The 27,693-nt window shown below is 43.6% G+C and overlaps 1 protein-coding gene across 1 annotated transcript in view; it reads left to right on the top strand.

The window, feature by feature from the left end:
* Nucleotides 1-27,693, top strand: part of KCTD1 (potassium channel tetramerization domain containing 1) — an 87,456-nt gene that overhangs the window by 33,738 nt on the left and 26,025 nt on the right. The window contains exon 2 of the mRNA XM_082667218.1: nt 9,494-9,672. Coding sequence (XP_082523344.1) covers nt 9,509-9,672 — 164 coding nt within the window. The 5' untranslated portion in view covers nt 9,494-9,508. The remainder of the gene's footprint in view (nt 1-9,493; nt 9,673-27,693) is intronic.

The following is a 27,693-nucleotide window of genomic DNA, read 5'->3' as shown; positions in this document are numbered from 1 at the left end:
AAGAGTGATTCATTCCTTACTGTACCAAAGTATTGTTTGCCCTCCAAATGATTCGCTTAAGTAGTTCTCGGGACATTTAAAATATAATTTGATTTTTTTTTTTTTTTTTTTTTACATGGGGCTCTCGTGTCATCAGGAATTCCTTGTGTATATGGTTTATTCCTAAATCAGACTCTCACTCCCTGAATTGTTCACTTCCACAGTACCCTAGCCCGGCACAAAACAGGTTAGCGAGCCAACATTTTCTCAGCGAATGAACAAGTGAGCAAATGAACTTTTTGAACACACCTATTATGTAAATGAGAGTAAGTCAGCATACTTACAAATTTGTGTATCTTAATTTTTTATTTTTTAATGCATAAACATCGAGCAGGGCTTCCCCGGTGGTCCAATGGTTAAGACTCTGCGCTTCTAATGCAGGGGACACGGGCTCCATCCCTGGTCAAGGAAGTTCTGCATGCTACAAGGCATGGCCAAAAACAAAAGAAAAAGTGTTTCTCATAAAGGTCAAACAAATAGGCATCTTAAGAGATTTCTAAGGACTCAGTTAAGGTTAGAAGGCACCCATTTAGCTTTTGACACTCTACCGGACAAGGAATTTTTATGACCACATCGAAGAGAACAGTAAGTCAAGCTTATTGTTTATTTAGAGGCAGATGTGTCCTGTAGGTAACATCTAGGACTAGCAGTTAGAGCAATCAATGAAATGCCAATTTTCTGTGCCGGGGAAACAGAGTCAGGAGCTGGGGGGAAGGTGTCCACTTCCTAGACCAGCTGGCTCCTGCCTTGTGCCTGACCACTAACCATCCATCCTTCAAACTCTCCAGCCAGTTGTCTTCATCCCAAAACAGACCAAGTGGAAAAATGTGGGTGGAGCAACACAAATCTCTCCCTTCTCTTGTGAAAACCAGGGCATGGATCGTCTCGTAGTAGAGAGTGGTAACCGTATCCTGGTACACAATGGCTAGCGTGTAAAATATCACAGTAAATTCATTACTAGATAATTATAGGCTAAGCCACTTGACCTCAGAGTCAACTTCCTTCTCTGTGAAATGGCGATAATACTTAACATTGTGCAGAGGTTTCTGGTTTCAGACTAGGCCCTCTCTGAGTGTCAGGTACTGTTTCACTGTCAACCTTTGCTGCCATCTGCATCTTCCTTCCAAGAAAGCAGGTGCAGAAGCGACTTCTGGAAACACAGGAGGTGTGCGTGTGCGGCTTTTATCATCTTGCTGGGTTTTAGATCTGGGAATGGAGGGGACCTAGGGGAGGGCACAGATGACCAGATAGCTCCCAAGAGTGTGGAAATCATAGGCCCCTGCCCCTTTCTTTCAGGATCAAACTAAATGGGCTTGTGTCAGCTAAATATGGGCTTACCGTGACCTGAGGCCCATTTAATTTTCTGTATTGCTTCATTCAGTCCTTCATTTAAAAACGTCCAAAAAAAGCTGATTATGAAAGTAAGATATAATAGTGTGCCAAGAGTATGTACTAATGGATCTGATTGAGCAAACTAGTGCTGTTTTTCTCCTTGTTTAAAATAATATTTTTTTAATTTCAAAAGTAATAAATGTTCAACACCATAAAGCACCAGAGAAAAAAACAAAAACAAAATTTTCTTGTAACATCATCCCCCACTCCTGCCCCCTACTAATATTTTGGTGCATTTAATTTCAAATTTTTTCATGGTACATACACATGTTTTTGCAAAAAGTGGCCTCTCCCTATAGAACTGTGACGGAGCCTGCTTTCGCTTTAATGCTATGTTTTAATTTTTAAAAAGCAGTAATATCCATAGTTGAGCTACAATGTCTATTTTAAAATACTCTGTGATGTTTTAAGTACATTTAAAAATATCTAAGAAATCTAATTTAAAAATTAATCCAGCTATAATAAACACAGCAAAATTCTATCAAAATGTTCCCTTTTTACAAATTCGCTTTGCTTTTGGGGAAAAAAAAAACAGAGAAATCTTGGCAAATGGTTGTTCTTTTCATGGTCCCAGCTTGATAATCTAATACAGGAACTTCTTGGATGTGTATTTCATTACTGGAGGGGAAAAAGGCACATTGAGGGCACTCACTCCATATCTGGCAAAGATTGTGCATTAAAATAGATAAACAATAGTAACCCCTACTCCTGGCCCAAGGCAAGAAGAGTAACATTTTGCTTTTTCAGATTAGGAAGTAATTGCGGATTAATTTAACACAGTTGCTAGTCATTTTGAAACAACTTTGAAGTCTCCTATTTTTTATTTCTGTTTTATTTTAATCTGTGAAATTAAGATTTGATCTGAAAAAAATATTAATACAGCTCAAGTGCCATTTCATTTATGAACCTACTGGGATGATCTCATTCTCTACTTCCTTTTATAGGTTTTGTCCAAAGCACGTAACTCACATGTTGTTATGCTCTGTCCTATTTTGTTTTTATTTATCTGTATCCCACTATGTAGTACTTTATCAGTGTAAAACGCTGCCTTTCTCACCCATGGGTCTTACCTCCTCAACTGCTTTAAAACTTCTCTATACTTCTCACTGGATCCATAGACATCTTCTCTGTACATCGGGTGTACTGGTGTATTAAATTTCATTTTTCACGTGCAGAAGGAAAGAAACTTCCTTTGTCTTTCTCTGTGCCATGCACTGTATCGTATGCCTTCACAAACATCTCACCCACTGCCAGCTTTATCTCTCTGTGGGGTGGGAAGATTCATCCTGTCTTACAGATGAGGAAACTAGAGTTCCACAGGTTTGGTAACTTCTCCAAGATGACACAAAGGCTGAACCTGAACTCAAACCAGGTCTTCAGATTCCCAAAACCAGGGCTCTTTCTCCTGTACACTTGAGGTGTTCTGTGTAGGTGATTTTTTTCCCAGCTATATAAACTTTTGAAATTTGTCTCACCTTTAAAAAAAGTTTTTCTTTACCATATTTGGGCAGAAAATTTTCTTCAATATATTATATACTTTCCAATCTAAGTTAGTCTGGGGTTTGACCTGGGGATGACTTAATTTTGGATGATTCTTGTATAGGCTAGAAAACCAATGACCACACTTGTTATGCGTCTCTGAATGAAGAGTAAGCAGGATCTATGAGTTTGAAGGGAGTTCCTGTGAATAAAGTGAATGGAAGATTTGATATCAAGTTTGGATGTTCAGAAGACTTTTCAGCCTAATTCTCTGCTGACTTCAGAGATTGACAGAAACAATCTTCAATTCTAAGTAATGCTAGGGCTTGGTTGGTTTTTTTTTTTAAACCTATATGAAATTATAAGAAAAGATTTCTTTTTCTCTCTCTCTCCAGGGTCATTCTGCTATTTAAAGTCAGAAGAGACCATAAAGTTTGACACATAGTAGGAGCCCAATCAATGCTACTTGAATGAAGGAACAGTGAGGGCCCTTACAAAATATGTTGGCATTATGGTTGAGAGTCTTACTACCCGATTGAGTAACTATGGTCAGTGAAGGGATGTTTCTCTCTAAAAAACCTTGACTGTGAGTCCAACAGGATTGTGTCAGCTCTAAACTAACCCTCCCAAGGTAATCACAGATTTCCTTCCTAGGAATCAGGATCCTGGTCTAAGACACTTTGATTGCAGGCTCATGGCCTAAATGGTTGGCCAACTATCAGAAAACAGAATCAATCAGAACACTCCATTCTCCATGCATTCCATATAATTTAGAAGCTACTTGAGTATGTGTGTGAGAGTGTGTGTGATATAAATACACGTATTTTAACCCCAGGCTGAAATACGTGGAACAGTTATGATTTGTGTTGAATTCCTTCGCTGCTCTATTGAATGTTATGAATTATAATAGCAAATAATATAGGTAAATATTTTACTATAGACATGCTTTTCTGGAAGTATCCCTAAGAAACCTGTTTCTTTTCCCAGTGATAGAGGTAATATAGTCCTACTTGATAGTGAAACGTGACATGAGACAGGAGCATACATTCTTAACAAATAAAGTCATTAAAACTTTGAGTTTAAACTTTAGCTCATTTGTTCGAGGCGGTGCCCCTGGGGCTCCTGTTTGAACAGCACACAGCAAGGTTAGATTTAGGAGGCAAAGTTTTCATTAGCTTCTTTTGAAAGATGCCTGAAGTCAAATCCCTCCCCCAAAATCATTGCCGCTCTGCTGGATAGGTGAGATAGATGATGAAGCTACAAGGAAGCCGCAGACTGAAAGCAGCTGGGAAATGGAAATTTTAAAGATAAACTGATCAACATGCCTGGAAAATCTCTACAGGATAGAAATGAGGGAAAGAAGAATTAGAAATAGAATGTCAGGTGCTGTTTCATGTCAGGGTATTAGAGTCAGATTTGGTGAATCCTACGAGAGGGAATAATAAACGTCTTTTTGGCTTTTAAAAGAAGACTGTATTTCACAGAAATTTAAATGAGTAACCATCTGAACAGGAAAGTGTTTTGATTGGAGGAGTTTCTTCCAAGACTATTTTTGGTTTATTTTCCTTTTAAGTATAATGTAAGAGTCAAGTGAATAGGGGACTTCCCTGGCGGTCCAGTGGTTAAGACTTCGCCTTCCAATGCAGGGGGTACGGGTTCGATCCCTGGTCAGGAAGCTAAGATCCCACATGCCTCCTGACCAAAAAACCAAAAACATAAAACAGAAGCAATATTGTAACAAATTCAATAAAGACTTTTAAAATGGTCCACATCGAAAAAAAAAAAAAAAAAAGAGTCAAGTGAATAAATCTTAGGCATACATACATGTACAACTGTTTAACCTCCCAGATTAAGATTCAGGACTTTTCTAGCTCTCCAGAAGGCTTGTTCTTATCCCCTCCTAGCCAGCTACCCCCCACCCCCCAGAAAAGGTGGCCAGTGTTCTGAGCTTTGTCATCACAGATTCCTTTTGCTGTCTGTCACCTCAGGGGAAGGGAGTCATTCGGGATGTGCTTTTATGTCTCCGGACTGGCTCTCCGAGATCCAGAGATGTGTGTGCAGCATCCCCACTGTGTGGTTACTAATCTCTTTTATTTTCATAGAATCAGTAAAATAGGGAGAAATACTGTTAGAAGGGGAGAGGGAAATGCATGTTTTGGGTGGGGGGGCAGTCATAGACCATTTGTACTCACTTTAAAATGTCCCTGCTTCTCCCTGAGTGATAAGTTCAAGTTTATCATGATTTGGGCGTCCATAGATTAAGAAAAATTCAAGTAGAGTTTACTCTGCTGTCCAATATGACAGCCACGAGCCACACTTGGCCTACCTACCTTAAAATTTAAATTGATTAAAGTAACTTAAAATTACAAATTTAGTTCCTCAGTTGCCCTAGCCCCACTTCAGGGGCTCAAAAGCCACATGAGGTTGTGGCCACCCTACTAAATGGTGCAAATGCGGAACATTGTTTCCATTCCTGCAGAAAGTTCTGTTGGGCAACGCTGTTTAGAAAGCTGGCTATGAGCTTCCTTGCTCTTCCTCTTCCCCTTTTCCCTTCCTAAGGATGTTATGGTGGGTTTACTTATGTTTTCATTGTAAGTTACCATTTAATTCTGTGGTCCTCAGACCATTGTCTTACAAGCTTCTGTTTCCTGCACTTTCCCTCCATACTTGGGAAGAAAACAAGTGGAAGAATTCTCACAGTGTACTGAAATTTTAATTTCTAGAATATACCATGTGCTCTCCTTCCTGCATCCCACTGTGAGTTGACTTCTCATCCATCAGATCTCAGCTTAGACTGTCCCCAGGGAGCCTTCCACATCCCACCTCCCAGCCCCCCAAGACTGGGTTATGTATCCCTGCAGTTAAGCTGCCACAGTAAACTGCTGGCCTTCCCCTACCTGTTTCCTGGCTTCTCTCTCCCACTGAACAGGACCAGCCTGTCCTGTCCGCTCGTGTATGCCCATCCCTGGGGACACTGCCTGGTACTGTGGAGGGAAGGAACAGTGGGCTGCACAAGGAAGGGGCAATAACCCAGTAACTTAATGTTAGAGTGGGGTTCCTTCCCCCAGCCCACCACCCGGATGAGGAGTCTGTTCCAGAAGGGGGATTAGCAGAAACGCATTTCTGTCTGGCCGCGCTTCCGAATACACCTCGGTGCTCTGAGCTGTTTCTCCAGCAGTGATGTTGGCGCATCCAGACGCTTGCACTCTCTCTGGTTAAAGTTCATGGTTTTCGTCTCATCCAAAGTGAGATGCTAAAAGACATATACAAACTGAGATGGTGCTGGGCGAGCAATTAAAAATGGGCAAGTGTAGTTGAAGAGTGGCGATAATATGATAGAAAATTCTGCTGCGTCTGGCAGCAGGCAGCTGTTCTTGGCATCACAGGCCAAGTCTCACCAAGCCGAATGACCTCTTGGGGAGGCGGCTGTATCCAGGAAGGGTAGGAATCAGGATCAGTAGCAGAAACCCCAACTCAGACCAGCTTTAAAGATGAACTTATTTTCCCAAGTATCAGGAAATCAAGAGACTGGAGGCTGAGAGTTGGTTGATTTGGTGTCTCAGCAGTGCCAGGGAGGACCCAGATCAGCCTTCCTGGGCATTGGCTTCATCCTTAGGCTGGGAGGGAAGTGGCTTCTGTAGGCTCAGGCATCCCATCCGGGACCTCAGCATCTATAGATAAAAAAGAGAAAGTCTCAGTTCCGGTCACTGGTGAGGGGAGGAGGTGGCCAGAGTTGTGTCGCTGAAGCATCTGGAGTTGATGCAATAGATCCGAGGGTCTCCTACAAGTGCCAAGACCACCGGCCCAAATATGCTCCCCCAGCCCAGCCTATGCATTCTTTCAGCCTGCATCAGTGCAGAAAATACTGAGTGGAAACCCTTAACTCCATTAGCTAAGAGCAGTTAATGCTTTAGAAATGATCTAACCAACGGGACAAATACGGAACACAGAAAGCTCCCAGGATGGGAAGAGAGAGCCTCGGAGAAGAGGTAGGAAGGCTCAGCAAGGACCAATTATAACACGACAAGTCTTACTAGAACCAACAAGGACCTACTGTATAGCACAGGGAACTATACTTCATAGTTTGTAATAACCTATAAGGGAAAAGAATCTGAAAAAGTGTGTGTGTGTGTGTATATACATATAAATAACCAAACCACTTTGCTGTACACCTGAAACTAGCACAACATTGTAAATCAACTATACTTCAATTAAAAAAAAAAGTCTTACTTGTCTGCCTGAGTCAAGCCATTAGGAAACTTCCTCCTTGCCCTTAAGGGTTAATCCCCCCACTACCCCTCACCCCCCAACTGAGGAAACACTGGTTTAATGTTAAATTTAGTAAGATCTATACATACACGATTTTCAGCGTACATGGTATATATTCTGAGAAATCAGGAATCCTTCAACCGATCAGTTATGCTTTCACTTTTTCCTCCTTCTCCGTAGACCTCACAGAGTTAGAGCTGTGCTGAGTGAGGTCACAGTCTAACTACAGTATTAACCCTGCAGAACTGTTCATTTTTGCCCGAGCACCCAGAGGCAGGATATAGAATGTGTCCAACTGAAAAACTATTACAGAAGATGCAGTGCTGTGATGGACTGAATTGCAACCGAGACGGGGATGTCTGTGTGTGTGTGTGTGTGTGTGTGTGTGTGTGTGTGTGTGTGTGTGTGTGTGTGTGTGTGTGTGTGTGTGTGTGTGTGTGTGTGTGTGTGTGTCTTTAGCCAAGAAATCATTTTCTAAAAGGAAGTCAGGTAGTACGTAGCTCTTAAAAGTTGAGGTTATATGATTGTATTTTTAAAGGAAAAATGCATTTTCTGACACCCAAATTTTAAAATGCTACTTTGAATATTTCCCAGCCTTAACTGTTTTATATTTCCTACCAACTGTGTCCTTGTTTTTTAGTTTTTTCCCCTATCCAGTACCTCTTTCACTTTTCTCTCTGTGTTACAAACATCCCTTGTGTTTTCTAATATCTATTTTGCATTGTTAAAAATATACAGGAATGTATAAGGGTAACACAGTGAACATCCATGAACCCACCACCCAATTTAAGAAATAAAACATTAGCTCTTTTTTCTATGACTGTTCCTGAGCTCTGTTTAATTCAGCCTGGAGAAAAGCACCACACAGGTGGTCAATATTTTGTGTAAAGGCCCCATCACCACCCCGTTCACAGTAGATGCGGAGTTTCAGGAAGCACGTGCGTTCCCAGTCTTGCCTGGACGTGTGGTTAATGCTAACTTGTCTAACAGTTGTGCCCCAGGTAACTCCTAAAGCTGTTTCGGATCATAAAATCTGGGATGTTTTGCAAATTTATATTTCATCATGCTGGGCTTTATGCACAAAAACTAGATGACTTCCCGTTTGTAATCTCCATCAAAGGCATTTCTCAAAATCCCTTTATTATGCCTTATCACTGGCGCTACCACACATTGTCTGCATGTTTGCAAACAATCTCTGGCTAAGTTATAAATCTGCGAGTATCCTTGTGGCGTTCGCCTAGCAGAGTTCAGACATAAGTGCTATTTTAGCTTATTCCTCAATCGTAGATTCTAAATACTTGACCCCCTTCATTGAGTGCCAGAGACCTGACTTGACTTGTCTGTGGTTCGGGCTCTAATTTAAAAGCAATCAACCATGTCTGAATAGTGTTTGAAATATTTATATTGTATCCATGGAAAGGATGTCATATTTTATTTTCTCAAGAGTACAGTTCCTTTAGCACGCTCTCGCTGCCGTCACGTGATGCTCCGTTTGCTCCTGTGGTACCGTTGCCTGTGGGGCAGCACATTGTACACGAACGTCTGCCTCAGCCCAACCTTGGGAACTTGATCTCTTCCAGGAGCCCAGCATGCAGAAGAGCGGCTTGCTCATGGCTCCCAAGCACATGCTTAATCACTGGAGGGGACATTCTTTTCAAAGTGTCCTCAGCTCCATAGTCTTATAGGGAGAGAAACAGGAACCAGATGGGTGGAGTGTGGGTTGATTTTTTTTTTTTTCAGCTGTTGACGGATGAACTTCTGGTGCCTATTTGCAAGGTTGCTTTGAGTATGTGAGCTGGTGGCTAGACCAGTCATGTCCTCTTCCTGATTTGGAACATAGAAATTGAAGAAAACATTCTGCAGAACCCAAGTGCCGAAGGTCTGAATTTGTCCCGAGCCCACAGCCGTAAGGACGTTTTCCAAGAGAAGGATAAAGCATATGTATTTTATTTAGAGTGGACTGTTTTAAGTGTTATCTTTTCATTTGGAACGAATAGTAGTTCTCCACGTGCCATTAACCAGTTGTTAAATGTGAGAATTCATTAGTTAAATAAGCCATCACAGTGTGTGGGATGATGTGAAATGAACATTAGCTCAGCTCCTTGATTCCGAGCATGGGAAGTTTTCCTTTTCTTTGTTACAGAGTTGGGGGGCTTTTTGATATTCATTACAACAAAAGCGAGAGCTTGCTGATCTTCCAGATTTTATTGCCAAACGAATATCAACACTAGTCACTGGCTTCTTCTGTAGGATGTATGGGTTTCCTTTCTCTCCACAAAAGAAGACATGTCTAAACTTGCTTATCTCTCTATAGGACAGTCGGCCCAATATGTCAAGACCTCTGATCACTAGATCTCCTGCATCTCCACTGAACAACCAAGGCATTCCTACTCCAGCACAACTCACAAAATCCAACGCACCCGTCCACATCGACGTGGGCGGCCACATGTACACCAGCAGCCTGGCCACCCTCACCAAATACCCCGAATCAAGGTAATCCGAAAAGCCGCAAAGTCACGCTCCAGAGTGCATGTATTTGATGATCTAACTGTTTTTCCTTTGACCAGCTTAGCAGTGCAGCCTCGCCAGGGCCAGGGGTAGGACATGAAAGCATCATGTGGGCCACCTGTTATGGAGGCAGCTCTGGGACATGACCGTAAATCTCCTACGAGTCAGGGTTTGATCCAGAGATTAGCCGAGTGCGTGTGAAAGTGTCACTGAGAATGGGGTTCTGTGATATTTCACTCCTCTGAGAGCTTCACGTTTCTCAGCGTAGTAAACAAAGGATGATGATTTCTACCCCTGACCTTTCTTCTGTCCTCTTCTTCTAAAACACACTTTCTTATCGAGTCTTAGAATTTTATAGTTGGCCCAACTTGTGAACTGGAGAAAAAAAAAAAAGAGAGACTCTTATCAGTAGGGCAGTATATTTAGAACAGTTGGCAGAAGTACAGAAAGATAGCCTTGTTTGAAAAAAAAATGAAGGGCAGTGGAAGTTATGAACGCTCGAGGCAGATAAGCAAATAGGAAAAGGGTATGAAGGGGGAGAGTGGTTTATAAATGGGCGTGTACACCACACTGATGAGAACTCCCCTCCCACGCCCCACTCACCCATTTCTTTTTCTTTTTTAAAAAGTTTATTTATTTATTTGGTTGGGCTGGGTCTTAGCTGCGGCAGGTGGGTCCTTAGTTGCAGCAAGTGGGCTCCTTAGTTGCGGCATATGAACTCTTAGTTGCAGCATATGAACTCTTAGTGGCGGCACGCGTGTGGGATCTAGTTCCCTGACCAGGGATCGAACCCGGGCCCCCTGCACTGGGAACGTGGAGTCTTAACCGCTGCACCACCAGGGAAGTCCTGCCACCCAGCCTTTTCTAAAGGAGTTTCCAAGGAAACAATTTACTTTGTGCCCCAGGACACCCCTCCTGGCTCCACCTAGATCTGGGGGCTGAGGCAGATCCTATTAGGGAATTTATCCTCGGGCCACTCGGCTGGTGGGTAGAGGAAGAGGCATGAGCTCACGTAGGCTGATGTCAGGAGAAAGGGTGTTTCTCTGCTTGTTTCTGCTCAAATGGAATGGAAACATAGCACTTGGGCTTCAGAAAAGCACTCTTTGCATTTCTGAGAACCTCCTACAATATGACAGGTATCAGGTAACTTACAGCCTAAGAAGAGAGCACTGACATACAAATCACTGTCATAACTGCACAAAGACTGCTTTTGTGGTTTTTGTTAGTCTCACTTCACTATCTGATATTTTATGAAGGAATGTGAAGGTTGAGAAAAGATGAAATATTTTCCCTCTCAATTTCCAGATTTCATTTCTACAATAGACATGAAATGATTTTTAAAAAGCAGATGTTATAAATTCAGTTACCCAAAACACCTGTATATTGGGAATTCCCTGGCGTTCCAATGGTTAGGGCTCCATGCTCCTACTGCAGGGGGCATGGGTTCTATCCCTGCTCAGGGAACTAAGATCCTGCAAGCTGTGCAGCATGGCCAAAAAAATAAAAAAAAATTTTTAAATGTATATTTTAAAATGAAATGATCATATCAGTCAGTTGTTAGTATTACTGAGTCTCCACCCTCCCTAAATGCATTGTTATTGGATGCTACAAAATTGTTACATGATGGTTGTATTTCTTAAGAGTATCGTTATATAAGGAGGTTCTTTTTTTAAAAAAAAAGTCTATTACCATTCCTTCTAACCTTCTAACACCAACATCGACAATAGAAAATCACTGTGCCTCTTCAGATGAACACTTAATTCTAGGGGGCAAGTCACCAAACAAACATAAGTCAAAAAGCAAGTTTCGACGATAGCAGAATGCACTGGTCTGATCTGGCGGCCTTTTCCTTCAGTCTGATTATTAGACTGTGATACAGGAGGGAAGTTAGTCATTACACTATTTGCATGTGGTATAAATGGTAGGTTTTCTCGTGCTCATTGCAGCTGGGTGGGTCTCTTCCCACTGCCTAAGGCCCACGAGGGTTTTGGCTTTTGTGAAGCTCACCGGTGTCACTTGGCGTATTGGCAGTGATATAAGATAGACAGTGAGGGACTCTGTAAATTCAGTTCCTCTCTCGCAAGTCATTTGCCATTTCACTCGTGTCGATGCTTGGCAGTATTAAAGACCTCTGATAGTGTCTCCTTTGGAGAGCCTTCCTCAGGCCATCTTTCCATGGGTATTTCTAAGAGTCCCCTTTTTGTCCCTTATTATTTTCCCCCTGAGACGTGCATCGCGTTTCATGGATCTCAGTATGGATTCAGCACTCTCGGTATCTGTACTGTCTCATATGGGAACCACTAGCCACGTGCAGCTTTGAGCACTTGACGTGTGGCTGGTCCAAACTGAAATGTCCTTTAAGTGTAAAATATACACTGGATTCTAAAGACTTAGTGCCCCCCAAATGTGAAATATCTCAAAAATTTTATATTGATTTCATGTTGGAGTGATACTATGATAATATATTGAGTCGTATAAATAATAATAGAGTTAAATAAAATATATTAAAATTAATTTCACCTGTTTCTTTTTAAGCTCTTTTTTTTTTTTTTTTTTTTTGTGTGGTACGCGGGCCTCTCACTGTTGTGGCCTCTCCCGTTGCGGAGCACAGGCTCTGGACGCGCAGGCTCAGTGGCCATGGCTCACGGGCCCAGCCGCCCCGCGGCATGTGGGATCTTCCCGGACCAGGGCACGAACCCGTGTCCCCTGCATCGGCAGGCGGACTCTCAACTACTGCACCACCAGGGAAGCCCCTCTTTTTACTCTTTTAATGTGGCTACCAGAAAACACAAAATTACAGACGTGTCTCACTCTTTATTGCTGTTGCACAGCACTGAACTATATATATGCACAGATTTTTAAAAAAATCTCATTAAACCTCCCCCTCCCGAAACCTGATGCTTACACGCATCATAAATTGAATTTCTCTTTCACCAACTTAATTAGAAAAGATAAAATTGTTCATCTTTCTTTCTTGACCTTTCTCTATGCTTCACTGTCACCTCTGTGCTCCCAGTGTCCTGGGAGCAACATGAAAAATAATATGTGGTTCATTAGTCCCAGGTTTGAATGCTGACGCTCCCATTTAATAGTTGTTTGGCCATGGATAGGTTCAATTTCTAAGTGCCTGTCTTCTGTCTTGTAAAATAGACACAAATACGTCTTCTTCCAAGGTTATTGGGAGGATTAAATGTGATTATGGAAAGCACGACATGGCCCTGTGCCCAACACGTTGTATTGCCTTTATACTTAATCTTCTGCCAAACCCAGCAATTGTTTCTTTTCCAACTGCCTTCCAAACTCCAAATATATCCCATTCCTTCATTTCCTAGACCACAGAAACAGCCTCACTTCTGGATACTTGCCTGGATTTATAAAGGCTCAAGGGCCTCCTTGCCTGCACCTTCTGGTCCTTTATCTTTTTTTTTCTTTTTTTTTGCGGTACGCGGGCCTCTCACTGCCGTGGCCTCTCCCATTGCGGAGCACAGGCTCTGGACGCGCAGGCTCAGCGGCCATGGCTCACGGGCCCAAACGCTCTGCGGCATGTGGGATCTTCCCGGACCGGGGGCACGAACCCGTGTCGCCTGCATCGTCAGGCGGACTCACAACCACTGCGCCACCAGGGAAGCCCTGGTCCTTTACCTTTAATGTCCCCACCTGTCTTGGAACTGCCAAGCTATCCCAAGATCATCTTTTTTGTTAGGAGATATTTTTAAGCCTATGTCCAAACTTTTGGAAACAAGCCCTACAAGTAATTTATGTTTCTGTTGCTTACACCTAAAGCAGATGACACTGGCTGGAAAACAATGCTGTGGATGTTGAATGGACCACCGTGTGTTGCTTTGCTTCCTCTTGGATTTGGGAGGGGGCGGGGGGGTGCTTGGAAAGAAATTAAATGTTCATTTCAAAGCAGCAGTCAGTTTAATGGGACCCATCCACAACTTTCAGTAGTCAAAGATATAGGGAAGAAATAGTTCTTCATGCTTTTTCCGCAGATGTCAGATGCTCCTTCCAACTTCTGGGAAAATCTCTCATATATATCAACCTTTTGGGGATAAATTGTAGGACATTAGGTTGCCCCTGACCATAGAATTCCAAGTAATTCCAAGTTGAGCTCTCTAGATTCTGGTTGTCTTGAATACGTCTCATCCTACTGGACCACTCCCTGCCCCCTCTCCCTCTTGGAGCACCCTGGTTCCTCTCTCGCTCACACTTTCCTTGGTGTAGCCCAGTGGGGAAAAGGGTCTTTTCCTTGGTTTTCTTTTCTAGGATTTCAGGGGGAGATTCGTAGTGTAAAAGTACTAAGTTGTTTGTAACAAGTGATCCTAAAAGTGTCCTTCTATAATTTCAAAGGTCCTGCAAAGGGCCTTTACTCCATTTTGAAATATTGTGGGTGATTTTTTATTCTGTTTCTATTTCTTGTCCTCTGGGCTAAAGGCTACCTTTAGAACGTTGTCCCCAGAAAGTGGTACCTTGGACCACACAGCTAAACATTAGAAGCACCTGCAAAGCATCAAAAGGCCATGAAAGGCCATGCCCCAGACCAGTGAAACGGGAAACGCTGCGATTTTCCTAAGAGGTCCTGATTTTAACCATATGGCTTTGTATGGTCCCTCCAACTGAACATAGGCCTCTTACTTAATGAATCTCCCATGCTATATCATAATGGCCATTCCACCAAAGAAAATACATTTGGATCTTCATTTCTTTAATTAGCAAGGTTACCCGGTTCCACTGTCTGTGCCTCCACATGCCCTATTTTTTTCTTTTCTTTGGCTTGTACACCCTGAGTACGGATTCAATATGCAAGTTGACTTTTATATTTTACAACAAGGTTAATTACTTATGTTGTTATTCATTTCCATTACTGGGTGGTTTTTTTTATTTTTTTATAAATTTATTTATTATTTCATTTATTTTTTTGGCTGCGTTGGGTCTTCATTGCTGCACGTGGGCTTTCTCCAGTTGCGGCGAGCGGGGGCTACTCTTCGTTGCAGTGCGCGGGCTTCTCATTGCGGTGGCTTCTCTTGCTGCGGAGCATGGACTGTAGGCGAGCGGGCTTCAGTAGTTGCAGCACGTGGGCTCAGTAGTTGTGGTGCATGGGCTTAGTTGCTCCACGGCATGTGGGATCTTCCCGGACCGGGGCTTGAATCCGTGTCCCCTGCCTTGGCAGGCAGATTCTTAACCACTGCGCCACCAGGGAAGCCTATTGAGTTGTTTTTAGCTAACAGGACTGGACATAAAGGCTTCAAATTAACTGAAGTACTGCATACATCCGTGGTGTGGTCTGTCTTTACCAACATTTCGTGTGAGATGCAAAACAGTTCTTTGGAAGTGTTTATGAGACAGAGGCTGAGCCACACCACCTCAGTGAAAAACACTGTTCCCTTTCAGGGGAGCCTACAAGTCTCCAATTTTGGTTGCTATTTTGAATTGCCGTCACCAAACAAAACACCCAGTTCAGACCTGCAATAATTTTACATCAAATAAGTAAACCCAAAAATATATATATTTTTAAATAGATATACAAAGAAGATAGAAGATATTTAACAATTTGTTACCCTGATTTCTAAGTTGTAAATATCTAGACATATGGGAGGTGGACCTCACTTGTACTCTTGCCCTGAGCCCCCCAAATTTTAAGGACAGACCTGATCATATCTGACTCAGAAATCCAAGGTACCCACTAACATCATTGGTAACAAAAAATCTAGGTATCTAATTTGTCGTAAGTAAGTAATATTGGTACCAAAGTACATGGCCTCTTTAAAATCTCCTACTGTTGACAGTGAAATATCTTCTTAGCCACACGTGTGTGTGATATTAAAGAAATGTTCTATACTTTAAAAGAAGACGTAAGTCTGAGTTCAAAGTTAGGTCTGTGTCATCATTTACTGTCACCTCGAATGAAAACAATATTAACAGCAGTTATATTGATGGTTATTCAGATGTGGACTTTTTAAACCAAGAAGTGGGCAGATACTGCTGGTTAACCACACCTATGGGGTGGCAGTGAGGCAGGGATCTTAGCTAAAAGAGCTACTAACCTAGAGGTGAAAGACACAGTCTCCTGTTACAATCCCCTCAGCCATCCAATCTGCCTGCTTGACAGAGCTTTTGTATATTTTAAACCAAGTATATGAGTTAACTCCGACACAAGGAGATTATGCTGAATTGGTCTCTCCTAAATAGTAGCGGTTACTAAGCACACTGGCATATGTAGGTAATTGCAAAACTCAAGAGACTCAGCTTTCAACGTTGCGGTCGACACCCATGGCCACCCAAGGGGTGTGTGTATCTGGAGCTTCAGCATGGCGATGCCAGGCATGTGTGCCTTGCCAGTAGAGATCTGGTTTTGACAGGCTTCACCCCCGATGTGCTGGCCATTCCAGGGTGGTTCCGTGGAGCTGCACTGAAGGAAAAGTGGGGCACTTGCAACGTTAAGGGGTTGGTCCGCACGCTCAGGACAACTGAATTCTAATGTCTGGATTTCCGAGTAACTGCTGTGCACCAGCCCCGGGAGTTTTCTGTAATCCCGTGTCAGGGCTGGGGGTTCTGTGCTCTGGCTTTGACTTCACAGCTCCAGTTCACGCTACGGTCCCTAGACACACGTGGTGCGTCCCACGTTGTCATCACACAGGCTCACGCTTCAGGATCTCAACAAAAATGCCCCCAAATTAATGCATCCTGTTTGCTGGCCAAACAGTTCCCTGAACTTTCTTTCAGAATGATTGCATGGCACTGAATACAAAGCTTTTTATTATGGCCTGCTCTTTAGATCAGCATGATTTATAATTCAGTATCTATCTCAAGTTTTAAAAAAAAATCACAGAATAGGTTATTGGGGGTTTTTAGATGAGTGGACATCAACCTGGCATATATAGTCTCAGCACAAATGGAAAAAGAGAACGTATCCCTGCTGCTGGGAAAACGCCTGTGGAAATGCATACAATGAGGACAGTCTAATGGTGAGCAGTTCTGACTGGTTGATCTTAAAACCAAAAAAGAAAAAAGAAAATTAGTTTACGGAGGGATTAAAAGGAGGAAAAGCACTTGGCCAATGAAAAATGGAAAGTTTCTCCAGGATTATAGGGACAAGTTTTCCTCTGCTCTCTTTCTTCTTTTCATCTTACAATAATGCTTTTCCAAAACTGCTCCTCACTTATATAGGCAAAGAGTAAATGAAACCAGCTTCAAAAGATTTTTTTTTTTTTTCAAAACGATGAAACTGGATTTTCTGTTTAGTGTTGAAAGTCCAGCTTCAGTAACTTAGGCTGCACTGCTGGCAGATTCAGCAAACTTTCTTTGCCACTTGGGCACAACATGGGCCTAGCTTTTAAAGTAATCTAGCTCATCAAGTCTTATCTTCGACAATCATTTAAAGAAAAATGCAGCCATGTTACAGGTACTGGCCTGTAGTTTTCCCTGTCATGTTCGTTTTTCTCATTCTACAGATTTATTCTGTGTTCCTTGTCAACCAGGGCGTACACTGGCCAACAAAAGTCCTTGCTCTCTTGTCGTTTACTTGGGGGCAGGAGAGGACAGACAATAAACAAGTAAACAATCAATTAACAATATTTGAGTTGGTAGTAAGTAAAGTAGGAAGAAAACTAAAACGGGATGAATAGCCTTGGGATGTAGTTTGCTTCCTGTGTTAAGTCTAAAGATAATTTTATTCTATGGTTTGTTTCCTCAGGATACATCTTTATTAGTTTGTCTACATTTTCAAGACAAAATCTAGTTTACATTTTAGAGTCGATGTAGAAGCAGATTGTTGTTGCTTCAGTATCACAGGTCACACCTTATCAACGGCCTCTTCTGAGTTCTGTGATTCACCTCCTGTTATCTGATGTGTGGCAAATACATATGTTCACCCTTCATCTCAGCAGGAGGGAAGTACAGGGTGAAGTCTACTGTCTGGGCTATGGGTGTGGAACAGCTCCAGCCCAGACCATCATCTTCAGATCACCTTGCTAGTTATATTAACCATGATATTTTTTTTGATATTAACTCAGTTCAAATGTCACTTCTTTTTATTTTATTTATTTCTTTATTTGGCTGCATTGGGTCTTGGTTGCTGCGAGCAGGGGCTACTCTTCGTTGCGGTGTGCAGGCTTCTCATTGCAGTGGTTTCTCTTGTTGTGGAGCACGGGCTCTAGGCCCGCGGGCTACAGTAGTTGCAGCATGCGGGCTCAGTAGTTGTGGCTCGCGGGCTTAGTTGCTCCGCGGCATGTGGGATCTTCCTGGACCAGGGATCGAGCCCGTGTCCCCTGCATTGACAGGTGGATTCTTAGCCATTGCGCCACCAGGGAAGTCCCAACCGTGATATTGTTTCTGGTACATTTTCTGTAATTTTGCAGTCGGTGGTAACTGAAGTTAGATTTGGTGTTGACCAAAGTAGGGAGTTAACAGATGTTAAAATAAATGTGGGCAGAAGGCCCTTGGAGGTAAACAGTAACAAGGCCGGCGGCTCCCTTAGCCTGATCCTTAGACCAGGAAGGTGAGGGCCCCCTTGCGCCCCCCACATGGTGCTGGTGCCTTTGATGGCAGAGCAGTAACACTGGGTATTCAGCGTGAAACAACTCAGGACAGGACTGTAGGTCACGTTCTCGATTCTTATTAACTTCTCACTTGCCGAGAACTCAGCCTCAGCTTAGCTAGAAACCCTTTTCCTGAAAAACTCTTTCTTACTTAGTTCTCATCCTTGTGTTCTTGGTACCTAGTATCGGGCCTGGCACAGGGGACGTTCACAAGTTTGCTTGATATATGGATTAATTACTGGGTAAGATTCTGTACCCAGAGGCCAGATCCTCAAAACAATGAAGGTCAAGTAATTGAATAAAGCTATTCAAAATAGAAAGTTACGTTTAAAGCTGGACTGGGCTCGTTCCCTATATCATTCGTGCGCCGCCATAAGCTATTTATAGGAGGCGCTGTTGCAGATAAGAACACGCAGCTCTACGAGGCTCAGCAACGTGTTCAGTCTTATTCGGCAAATGGGGAAGAGCCAGGATTCCAACTCCCACTCTGACTCCAGGGCCTTGGTTTTTTAATTCTTCTATAGCCATGCTTCTCAATCCTGGGGGCATGTTAGAATCAACTGGGATTCAAAAAACAACCTGGTCCTTCCCACAAAGTTTCTGATTTCATTGGTCTGGACCTGGGCATGGGATTTGCTAACGCTTCCCGTGTTCAGCTATGCAGTCCATCTTCCCACCTTCTGGAACTGTGTTCTAAAGGTGAGCTTTAGCCAAGGGGACAGCTCTTCTACAATATCTCAAGCTATTTTATTCTCCAGGTGGCCTTCACCTAACTCTGGGTCAGTGCTGGGGCATGTGTGAGCCCTGCCACCCCCGTGGTGCCGGAGCTCCCGGCCTGGTCTCCTGCCGTCCAGTGTCATACAAATACAGTGCTATCATTTTCTATGTGTGTCATGACTTTAAAAAGTCTGCAAAGCACCGCCTTAGACTGGGCAATGGGATAAATGAATCTTGTTCTTATTTGCCTGTGGGTTTCAGGAAGCTCTTTTTTTCATGCCCCCATGTCCAGTGCACACAATCATCCCACAGCAAGGGACAAAGTTGGCCTTGGACCAGTGATCTTGCCACCTGCTGATGGCCACTGGGTTGACCTGTGAAGAGAAAATCATTAGCACAACATTCAGTGACCAGCTTCGGCCCCAGCACGCTGTGCCCATGGGAAGGAGTGGTCTACCGGGTGCCAGGATACGTAGGGCTGCTAATCAGGTTAGGGGCATCTAGGTCCACTGATGTGTTAGTCACCGCCTCTCTGCTGGCCTCCTCCCTTTCCCGTTGCTACTGGAGCAGCGGACCCGAGTGCCCCGCGATATAGCAAACTATCGCAGGTTCACACCACTGCACAAAACACACGTGCCTGCACCAATCAGAAAAATTGTTTTCAAAAAGTTTTAAATTTATTTCTAAAACATGCCCTCTAAGCTTACGCTTTAAGTTTTAAAACAAATAATACATCTACCAGTAGTCTTCAGTGCTTTGAACTGTGCCTGGCAATGCTTGATAAATATTGGTCGAATGTTGAATGAGTTTTGCTTAGTTGACTTGAGTGAGTTTTGTTCTGACCTGGAGCAGCTCAGCCATCACAGGGCTGCTGCAGTGTGAAGGTCAAACATTTTGAATCATCAGGTGCTAACAGTGATGTCAGATCGTAACGGCAAGCCTAGTCCAATCTGGGCAGCAAAGATTAACATCCTTTTTCCTTCAAGGCAGAGAGAGACCAGAAAGGAATTTTCTAGGCTAATTACGCTGAAGGGAAAAGGTAAGGAGAAGGGAATACATCAATCCAGTCACAACCCAGAGACCAATGAGCCAGATTAACAGAAGGGTGACACCTGCCTTCAGAATGTTTTCCTCCAACTGAGCCCCTCCTCCCTGAGCCCCTCGGATCATCTCCAGATGCTTGAAAGAATGCAGATTCCTTGTCTCCGGCCGCCATCTGTATCCCAGGATGTGAGGGAAATGAGCAGTTTTCATTGGCATCCAGGTAATCCGCCTGCATCTCCGAGTTTGGGCCACAGATCTGCAGAGGAGGGCAGTGAAGCAGCAATGCATCCCCCTGCAGCATGGCGGGGACAGCGGTGGTGTGGCTAGAGACACAGTGTTGGAGCGAGGCTTTTCTTAGTGCTTCTGGCTGGATTCTCAGCACTTGGGACAATAATACGGACTGTGCTCATTTTGATCTGTCGTGATAAATGGTGTCGCTGGGCAACGCCAGCGTTGTTTTTGCCCTGTGTTCGTTATTGTACTTTCATGTTTCCTGCCTCATCATACAAGAAGTACTTTGATAATAAACTATATGTTCTATTTACTTGTTCGAAAAAGTTAATTCATAGGTATTTCGTAGAAGATTCTGGTAATTTCCTACAAGGTTAATATGTGAAAAATATGTTCCACTTTACTGTGTTCTTGAGAACAGGTCCAGTAGAAGGGCTTAAAATGGACAGTGTTATTTTCCACAGCCCAGCTCACATATCTCCTGTGACTTTGGTTCCTTAAATCCTGTAGTTTCTGTTGGTCACATAACTCTGATTCTGGCTGAGGGCTTCGTTTGAGAGCTTTTTTATGGCAAATGAGAACCAACGTTAATTTTAGGTGAATTTCCAAAAGACAAACCGCATTTTGGCTATGTAGAGAGCTCTGTGGGCCGAATATCACACCCCAGAGCTTGTGTCTACCATATAGCTCTTAATTCCGTCTTCCCAGACCGCTATGGTCTACTCTGCAGAGAGATGAAATCTCTCCGTATCTCTCTGTGCAGGATACAGCGAGGTGTCTATGCTGTGTGTATTCTTGCCTGGAATAAAACAATGCACAAGTTATTCTCAAGTTGGGGGAGTCTTTTTTATTAAGCCAATGCAGAAAATAAACTTCCCCTCCCTTAATTTCTGAAGAGAAGCATTTATTCAAAACAAAATCACATGATGTTATAATTTGCATGTGAACTCTGAGGACTTAAAACTCTGAAAGTCACACTGAAGGCTCCCTTATGGGTCCACCGAACACCCAGATGCCCTCTGCTGAAACTTGAGCTGTGGTCTTAGAAGAGTCCGTTTCACTGCGTCTGCCATGTCTGCCAGTTTGTTCTATTATCAGTATATAAATAACCCATTAAAATGCCATTTCTTTTCATTAGAAATGCAGGATTTATTGACTCAAGTTGATGAATTATCAATATTATGCTTCTGAAGGGTTACTCTCAAGGTGCCTGGAGATAGAAAGTAGCAACGATTTGTCTCCAAAATAGCAAGCTGAAGTGGGTGCCTAATGCTTGACGTGTGGCTTCTAATGTGCCCAGGGTGGTCCTGGTGGGAGGATGAGGGATGTGAGAGGTGGTGAGGGATGAGAAGTCAGTTGTGCTCTTACAAGGCGTATGCATTTCATGTGGTCATACTCCAAAGGCAGACACCCAGAAGTTCCAACTGGGTGGCAATTCCATTTGCAAAAAAAAAAAGTTAAAAAAAACCCAAAACTTTCTTCAGTCCCACCATTATAACAGTTTTTTGCTGGACTGTCTGAATCTAATCAAGATTCAGTGTCAGTAGAAATGACACAGTCACTTGGATAATGGCTTCCTGCTGCCACATAAATGCCATGTGTCGATTTGCTTAGTAATGACCTCGCTGTTTATCTTTTTTGGTGGTAATGATTATTTTTACCCCTGTGCACCTTTTCTTATTGTGTTCCCCATATTCAGAAGGTAAATTACAACTGTGCGTAACAGCTAACCACCACTTTCAAACAGTGGCGGAACTCACCAGGTTCAGAGGGCTTCATAACCGAGAGGTGAATCTGAACTCACCCAGACCTGTTTCCATGATTTGAGCTGAACGTGCTCCGTAACTCCCACCCAGCCTCATTAGGGCTTGGCTAGGTGCCTGCCACCCCTCCAAAACTTGATTTTTTTTTTTTTTTTAAAAACAGCTTAGAAGATCCTGAGAGCTTCAGAGCTTACCTAAAAAATGAAAACCCTTCTAGTCTCAAAGCGGTGCAAGAGAGTTAATGTCAAAGAAAAAAAGAAGGATCTTTTGAGTGTATCCTGCCGATTCATGATCTTAGTGGTACTTGAGGTACTTCATCACAACATCACCATTTTGATGATACGTTACAGAAGGAACAAGGTGGCATGAAGGGTGGAATTCAGAGAAAATTGTTGGACACGTTAAAATGGGCCGGAATAAAGGTTATAACAGCGAAGCAAACCTGGGGAGCCATGATCAGTGTGAATGAAGCTCTGGTCTCCACTCTGGCAGACATCTGTGACGATCACAGAAACCCAACAGTGACGACACAGTCTGTATTTCCAAACACACGTCCTGACAGGCTCTTGAAGAACCCATCTGTAATCCTTTATGTAGATGCAAAAGCTTCGAGAGAGTAGTTATTTGTAAAAGAAGATTTGGCTTTAGTGTACTTTCACTCAGGACTTGCAAATGAAAAGTTATGTGAACAAAAGATAGGGGAAGCAAATGGTTATCAAATGACTCCTGCAGTCTGTCCCGTTCTCTATATGATCACAGAAAGGAAGAAGAAACATGAGAAATTCTTGTCGTTAGCTGGGATACTTTTGTTTCTTCAAATGTTTTGCAGCTCAGGGCTTGGTTCTGGTTTTTGTTGGAAGGGACGGGAAGAAACATCGATAGATACACCCACCGCCCAGCGAGTTGGCTTGATGCCTTTGGGTAAATTCTTAAACTGTGGTAAACCAAGCCTGAGCCCCAGAAGGGCGTGGACGGTTGCACAAGACACACACCTGTGACAGCACATCGTTGACCGTGGTACAGCCAAAGGCAGGTGCTGTGAACAGCCACTTTCCTTATTTCTCAACCCCACACACCCGAGAATGTTGTCTTTGAATCACGAGCTGATACAAACTTCATATTTTTCACATGTCACTTTTGATTTGGTGACTATGTAAATAATCTTGCGACATCAATTCGAAATCTTACGCTTCTCAGAGTACAAAGCCAACCAGGTACAACGTGCATTGTGGTTTGAAGAGGCAATTAGACGGTGTTTCCAACAAAAGGGTAGGGTGGACATTTTTTATATTCTTTCAAATGTGTAGATCCTTCTGAAGCTCTGTAAACATGACTCTTGTCCAATTAGCAACTTTCTTTCCTTCTTCTAAGGAGGTATAACTCACAGTCCTGGGGCTAAGTCTCCTCCCTTTGTCTTCGTCATCTCAAACTCAAAAGCCTAGTTTCTGAAAGTGCTTTTAAGCCTCCTAGTCACTCTGAAGTCATACAGTGACAGAATAATTCATTTTCATTCATCCAACCACCTTTCAATACTCCTGAGTATTTGAATGATACTCATAAGACTCTTGAATGGTGTTGGTAGTGACGTGTGTGTGTGTGTGTGTGTAGCAGGATAGGGGTACAAAGGAGACAGTATAGATTCACTTACTTTCTTCCATACATCTTCTGTTAGGTTTTCAAAAAGCATTTACCTCGCCTTTAAGTAAATTATATTTTTCTTGTTCTTTCTTTTTATATTAAGCACTGTGTGAAGCCTCTGGTTTTTTCACTTCTAGGTACTAAGCAAAATATGTAAATACTTCCCGGTAAACTTCTGTTTTGCTGGCTCCATTACAAGTAGGAAAAAATTGTTAAATTGAAAATAGAAACAGCTGGGTTCGCCCTAGCCCTCTCCGAGTGTCATATAATTAATAGGATGATTTTATTTGAAAGGACTGCTGTGACGTCCTGTAAGCCAGTCCCAACAGCCTGGGATAGTAAGATACCAGAGGAAATAGGGACAGGCTCCGTTCCACATCCTGTTTTTACTGATAGCCTCAAAGTATGGTGGAGAGAGTGGGGCCGCTGGGAGAGCACAGGCACACGGGGATGGGCTGAGTTCATACCATTTATGAGGGAGATTGAGGGCACAAATGGAAGAGTCAGGAATGTTTCATCATATAGGAAGGCACTCCTTCAACAGCTGGGGCTAACTCAGAATCCCAGGAATAAGAACAGTCACTCAAAAATAAGTTAAATTCAACGGGAACACATGCAAAAGAGTTTGCTTATGTAACAAGAAACTGGAAACAAGAAAACTGGAGTGCAGCTGCAGGATGCAGAAAGGTTGGCAGGAGGTGTCTGAGTGGGAAAGGAGCAAGTGTTCTGGGACAGACGGACACTGAGAGTCGGAGACAGTGTCGAGGCTGGGCTGGCCCTCCCTCTTCCAGGACGGGAGGCTGCATAGTTCAGCAGTGACCTGGTGGCTCTGCGCCTCAGTTTCTCCATCACTAACATCGAAGTATCACCTGTAAATACTCTACCATTGCTGTGAGGATTAAAGCAGATAATTCATAGAGTTTTTAGCAGAATGCCTAACACAAACTCAAAAAACGTTTTATAACATGTTTTCTCTGAATAGTAATTATTACTGTAAAATGGAAAACATATTCTAGAGTTTTAAGTCAAGAGAAAAAAGGAGTGTGTCACAAATACCTCCAAATATAGAACAGCCCGTTGGGAGCAGTGGGGGTGACCTGGGGGGCTGACTGGTGCACACGTGTGGGCTTGCCTGCCCACAGAGAAAGCAAGGGGAAGCCTAAACAGAAACCGCTGGAGCCGAAAATACCAAAGTGGGCTCCCATGGGACACCATGATGCTCTGATCCAGGACTGACCTTAAAAAGTAGCCCTTTGCCCTAGAAATCATCTTAAAACAGACACTTGCTCAAACCAAAGAGCAGGACCAGGTGATGTAAAAAGTTGTCTTCCGGGACTTCCCTGGTGGTCCAGTGGTTAAGACTCCGTGCTTCCACCACAGGGGGCGCAAGTTGGATCCCTGGTCTGGGAACTAAGATCCCGAATGCCCGGGGGCACAGCCAAAGAAATAAAAAGTCTTCCGATTTAAGATGCACAACAGGATTTTATATACCATCGGATTCTGTTTGGGCATTGCATGTCATCTCCAAAGGATGAAAATCTGTCAACATTTACGGAGCCCAGGCTTAACCGAGAGGCAGAGCGACCACTGGGCAGTAAGGGAGTGGCCCTGAGCTGGGCTCTGCAGTCCCACTGCCTCAGCGCTGGTGGACTGGCTGCAGTGTCTTCACCTGTAAAACGAGGGTGATGGTGTCTACCTAGCAGAGTTGTTGTGAAGGCTCAGTACTGTGCCCTGCATGTGGAGCACTCGGTAAATGTAGCTCGTATTAGACATCCATTTATTCCTCGTAAGAATTCTTTGGACAGGGTATTATCCCATTCCTCAGATGAAGAAATCAAAACTCAAACCGATTTGGTCCTGAAGATGGTAAAGCCAGGATTCCAACCCAGGCCTGTGAGTCAGAGCTGAACATCCAGGGGCTTCCGAGATATTACTGAAGGCACCACGGCCAAGCTCTTGTGGCCTCACATGCTCTGCTCAGGTTGACCCTTTGAGAGAGATGCTTCTCACTTGTTGGTGTTGCCCACCTCACCCAACAGGCTCTTTCTTGTCTGAAATCCCTTCTCCAAGGCCCTGTGCCCTTCCCCTTATACCTGGTGATCCTGAAGACCCAGCACAGGGGTGCCTCCTGCAGGAAGCCCCAATCTCCCCCTTTTTTTAAGAAAAACTTTTTATTATGGACATTTAAAAATATATGCTTGGACTTCCCTGGTGGCACAGTGGTTAGGAATCCGCCTGCCAATGCAGAAGACACGGGCTCGATCCCTGGTCCGGGAAGATCCCACATGCCACGGAGCAACTAAGCCCGTGCACCACAACTACTGAGCCTGCGTGCTGCAACTACGCGGCATGCGCCTAGAGCGTGCTCGCCTAGAGCCCACGCTCTGCAACAAGAGAAGACCCTGCTCGCCGCAACTAGAGAAAGGCCCGCGCTCAGCAACGAAGACCCAACACAGCCAAAAATATAAATAAATTTAAATATATATATATATATGCAAAAACAGAATACAACATTGAACCCTCACATTTCAAAAAGTTTGAGATATCAACCTAGCACTTCTCTTCCCTTCCACCCATTTTGTATCCTTCCTCTCCCATCTCAGCAGAAAGGAGGGAAGGGGACCCACTGGTTGCAATGCTGACTTTTCTGTCCCCATCTCCTTCCTTCCCTGCTGTTCCGAGTCCAGGTTCCACTACAGTGACAGCTCCCCACATACCTCTCGTTTGTGTACCCACACCTACAAACACAGACACACACACACACACACACGCACACGCAACTGCACAACACAAACACACACACCTTCACCCAGCCCTCTACCTCATTCACCATCTTCCTTAGGTATATATATTAGGACAGAAAATTGGTTGGCAATCTACTAACTTGAGTTAGTAGACATGAAAAAGTATGAAGCCACAAGTGCTTCTGAAAACAAAATTATTCAATAGAAAAGTACTCTGTAAATCAGATTTTTAAGAAAAGTAACATGCTACTGATTGGTGGACTCGTGGGAGGGTGTCCTCCATGGGCTTCAATGTGACCGTCTTCTGCCCATCCCCCCAGGGGCAGCATGGAGGGTTTACAGCCAGCTGTCTGTCTGGCCAGCTGTGCATCCTAGAGCATTACATTTCTCCATTTGTAAAACGGGACGTTGATCTAGGCCATCCTGGAGATTGTCACCTCTAAAAGTGTGGTTGGCTATTTAAGAAAAAGTGCTGTGACAGTTCAGAGTGACAGAATGACTAACTGAGAGCATCTCCAGTCGACGACGTCGACTTGCTCCTCTCTAGTGTCTCTGCTCATCCGCCTTTGCACTGGTTCTCAACTCAGCTGTTCATTAGACTTCCTTGGGGAGCTTTTTAAGAGATGCAGATGCTTGGGTCCCAAGCCCGACCAATAATTACATCAGAATATGTGGCACTGGGCATCTGTATTTTTTAAAAGGTCCCCAGGTGATTCCATTGTGCAGCCAGGGTTAAGAAGCACTGCTCTATACAAATGACACAGTCGAAAGCAAAGCAAAGGAGGCAGGACTTGGATAAGTTACAAGCTGCATCTGTGAGGAGCTGTGATTTCAGTGTTTTGATTGTCTCACTTCTAAAGGAGCTCTTCTCCTTAACATCGCTGAGAGCGTAGCCTGACATCAGTCCCCATCGCCCTCAGAACCAAATCCAAACTCCTTGACCTGGCTTACACAGCTCTTTGTGATCTGACTTAAGCTGATTTCTGCTGCCCCAGCCTCATTTTTCAGTTGGCCCCAGTGGAGAGTAATCACGTCTGTTTTTTTCCAGCTTCAAGCCTTTGTATCTTCCCTACCCCTCTCCTTTCTTATCTAACCTTACCTCCCACCCCTGTACTTGGCCAACTTCTGCATATCATTCAGGTTCTCCAGTGGACTTTCTTTTTCTTCCCTGTGTACTGCCATAGCCCACTCTGCATACCCACTGGCGCACTCAATCACACTGCACTTGACCTGCAATTCCCAGCCCCACAGACTGTTAAATTCCACAAAAGTCAAGAGTGTGGCTTATTCTCCACTGCGTCCCCTGTATTTCACATGGCCAGGTTGAGT

Source organism: Grampus griseus, assembly GCF_964374135.1.
Source record: "Grampus griseus genome assembly, chromosome: 12".
Taxonomy (NCBI): Eukaryota; Metazoa; Chordata; class Mammalia; order Artiodactyla; family Delphinidae; genus Grampus; species Grampus griseus.
The sequence above is the reverse complement of the archived record's forward strand: the minus strand, read 5'-3'. Positions and strand labels throughout refer to the sequence as shown.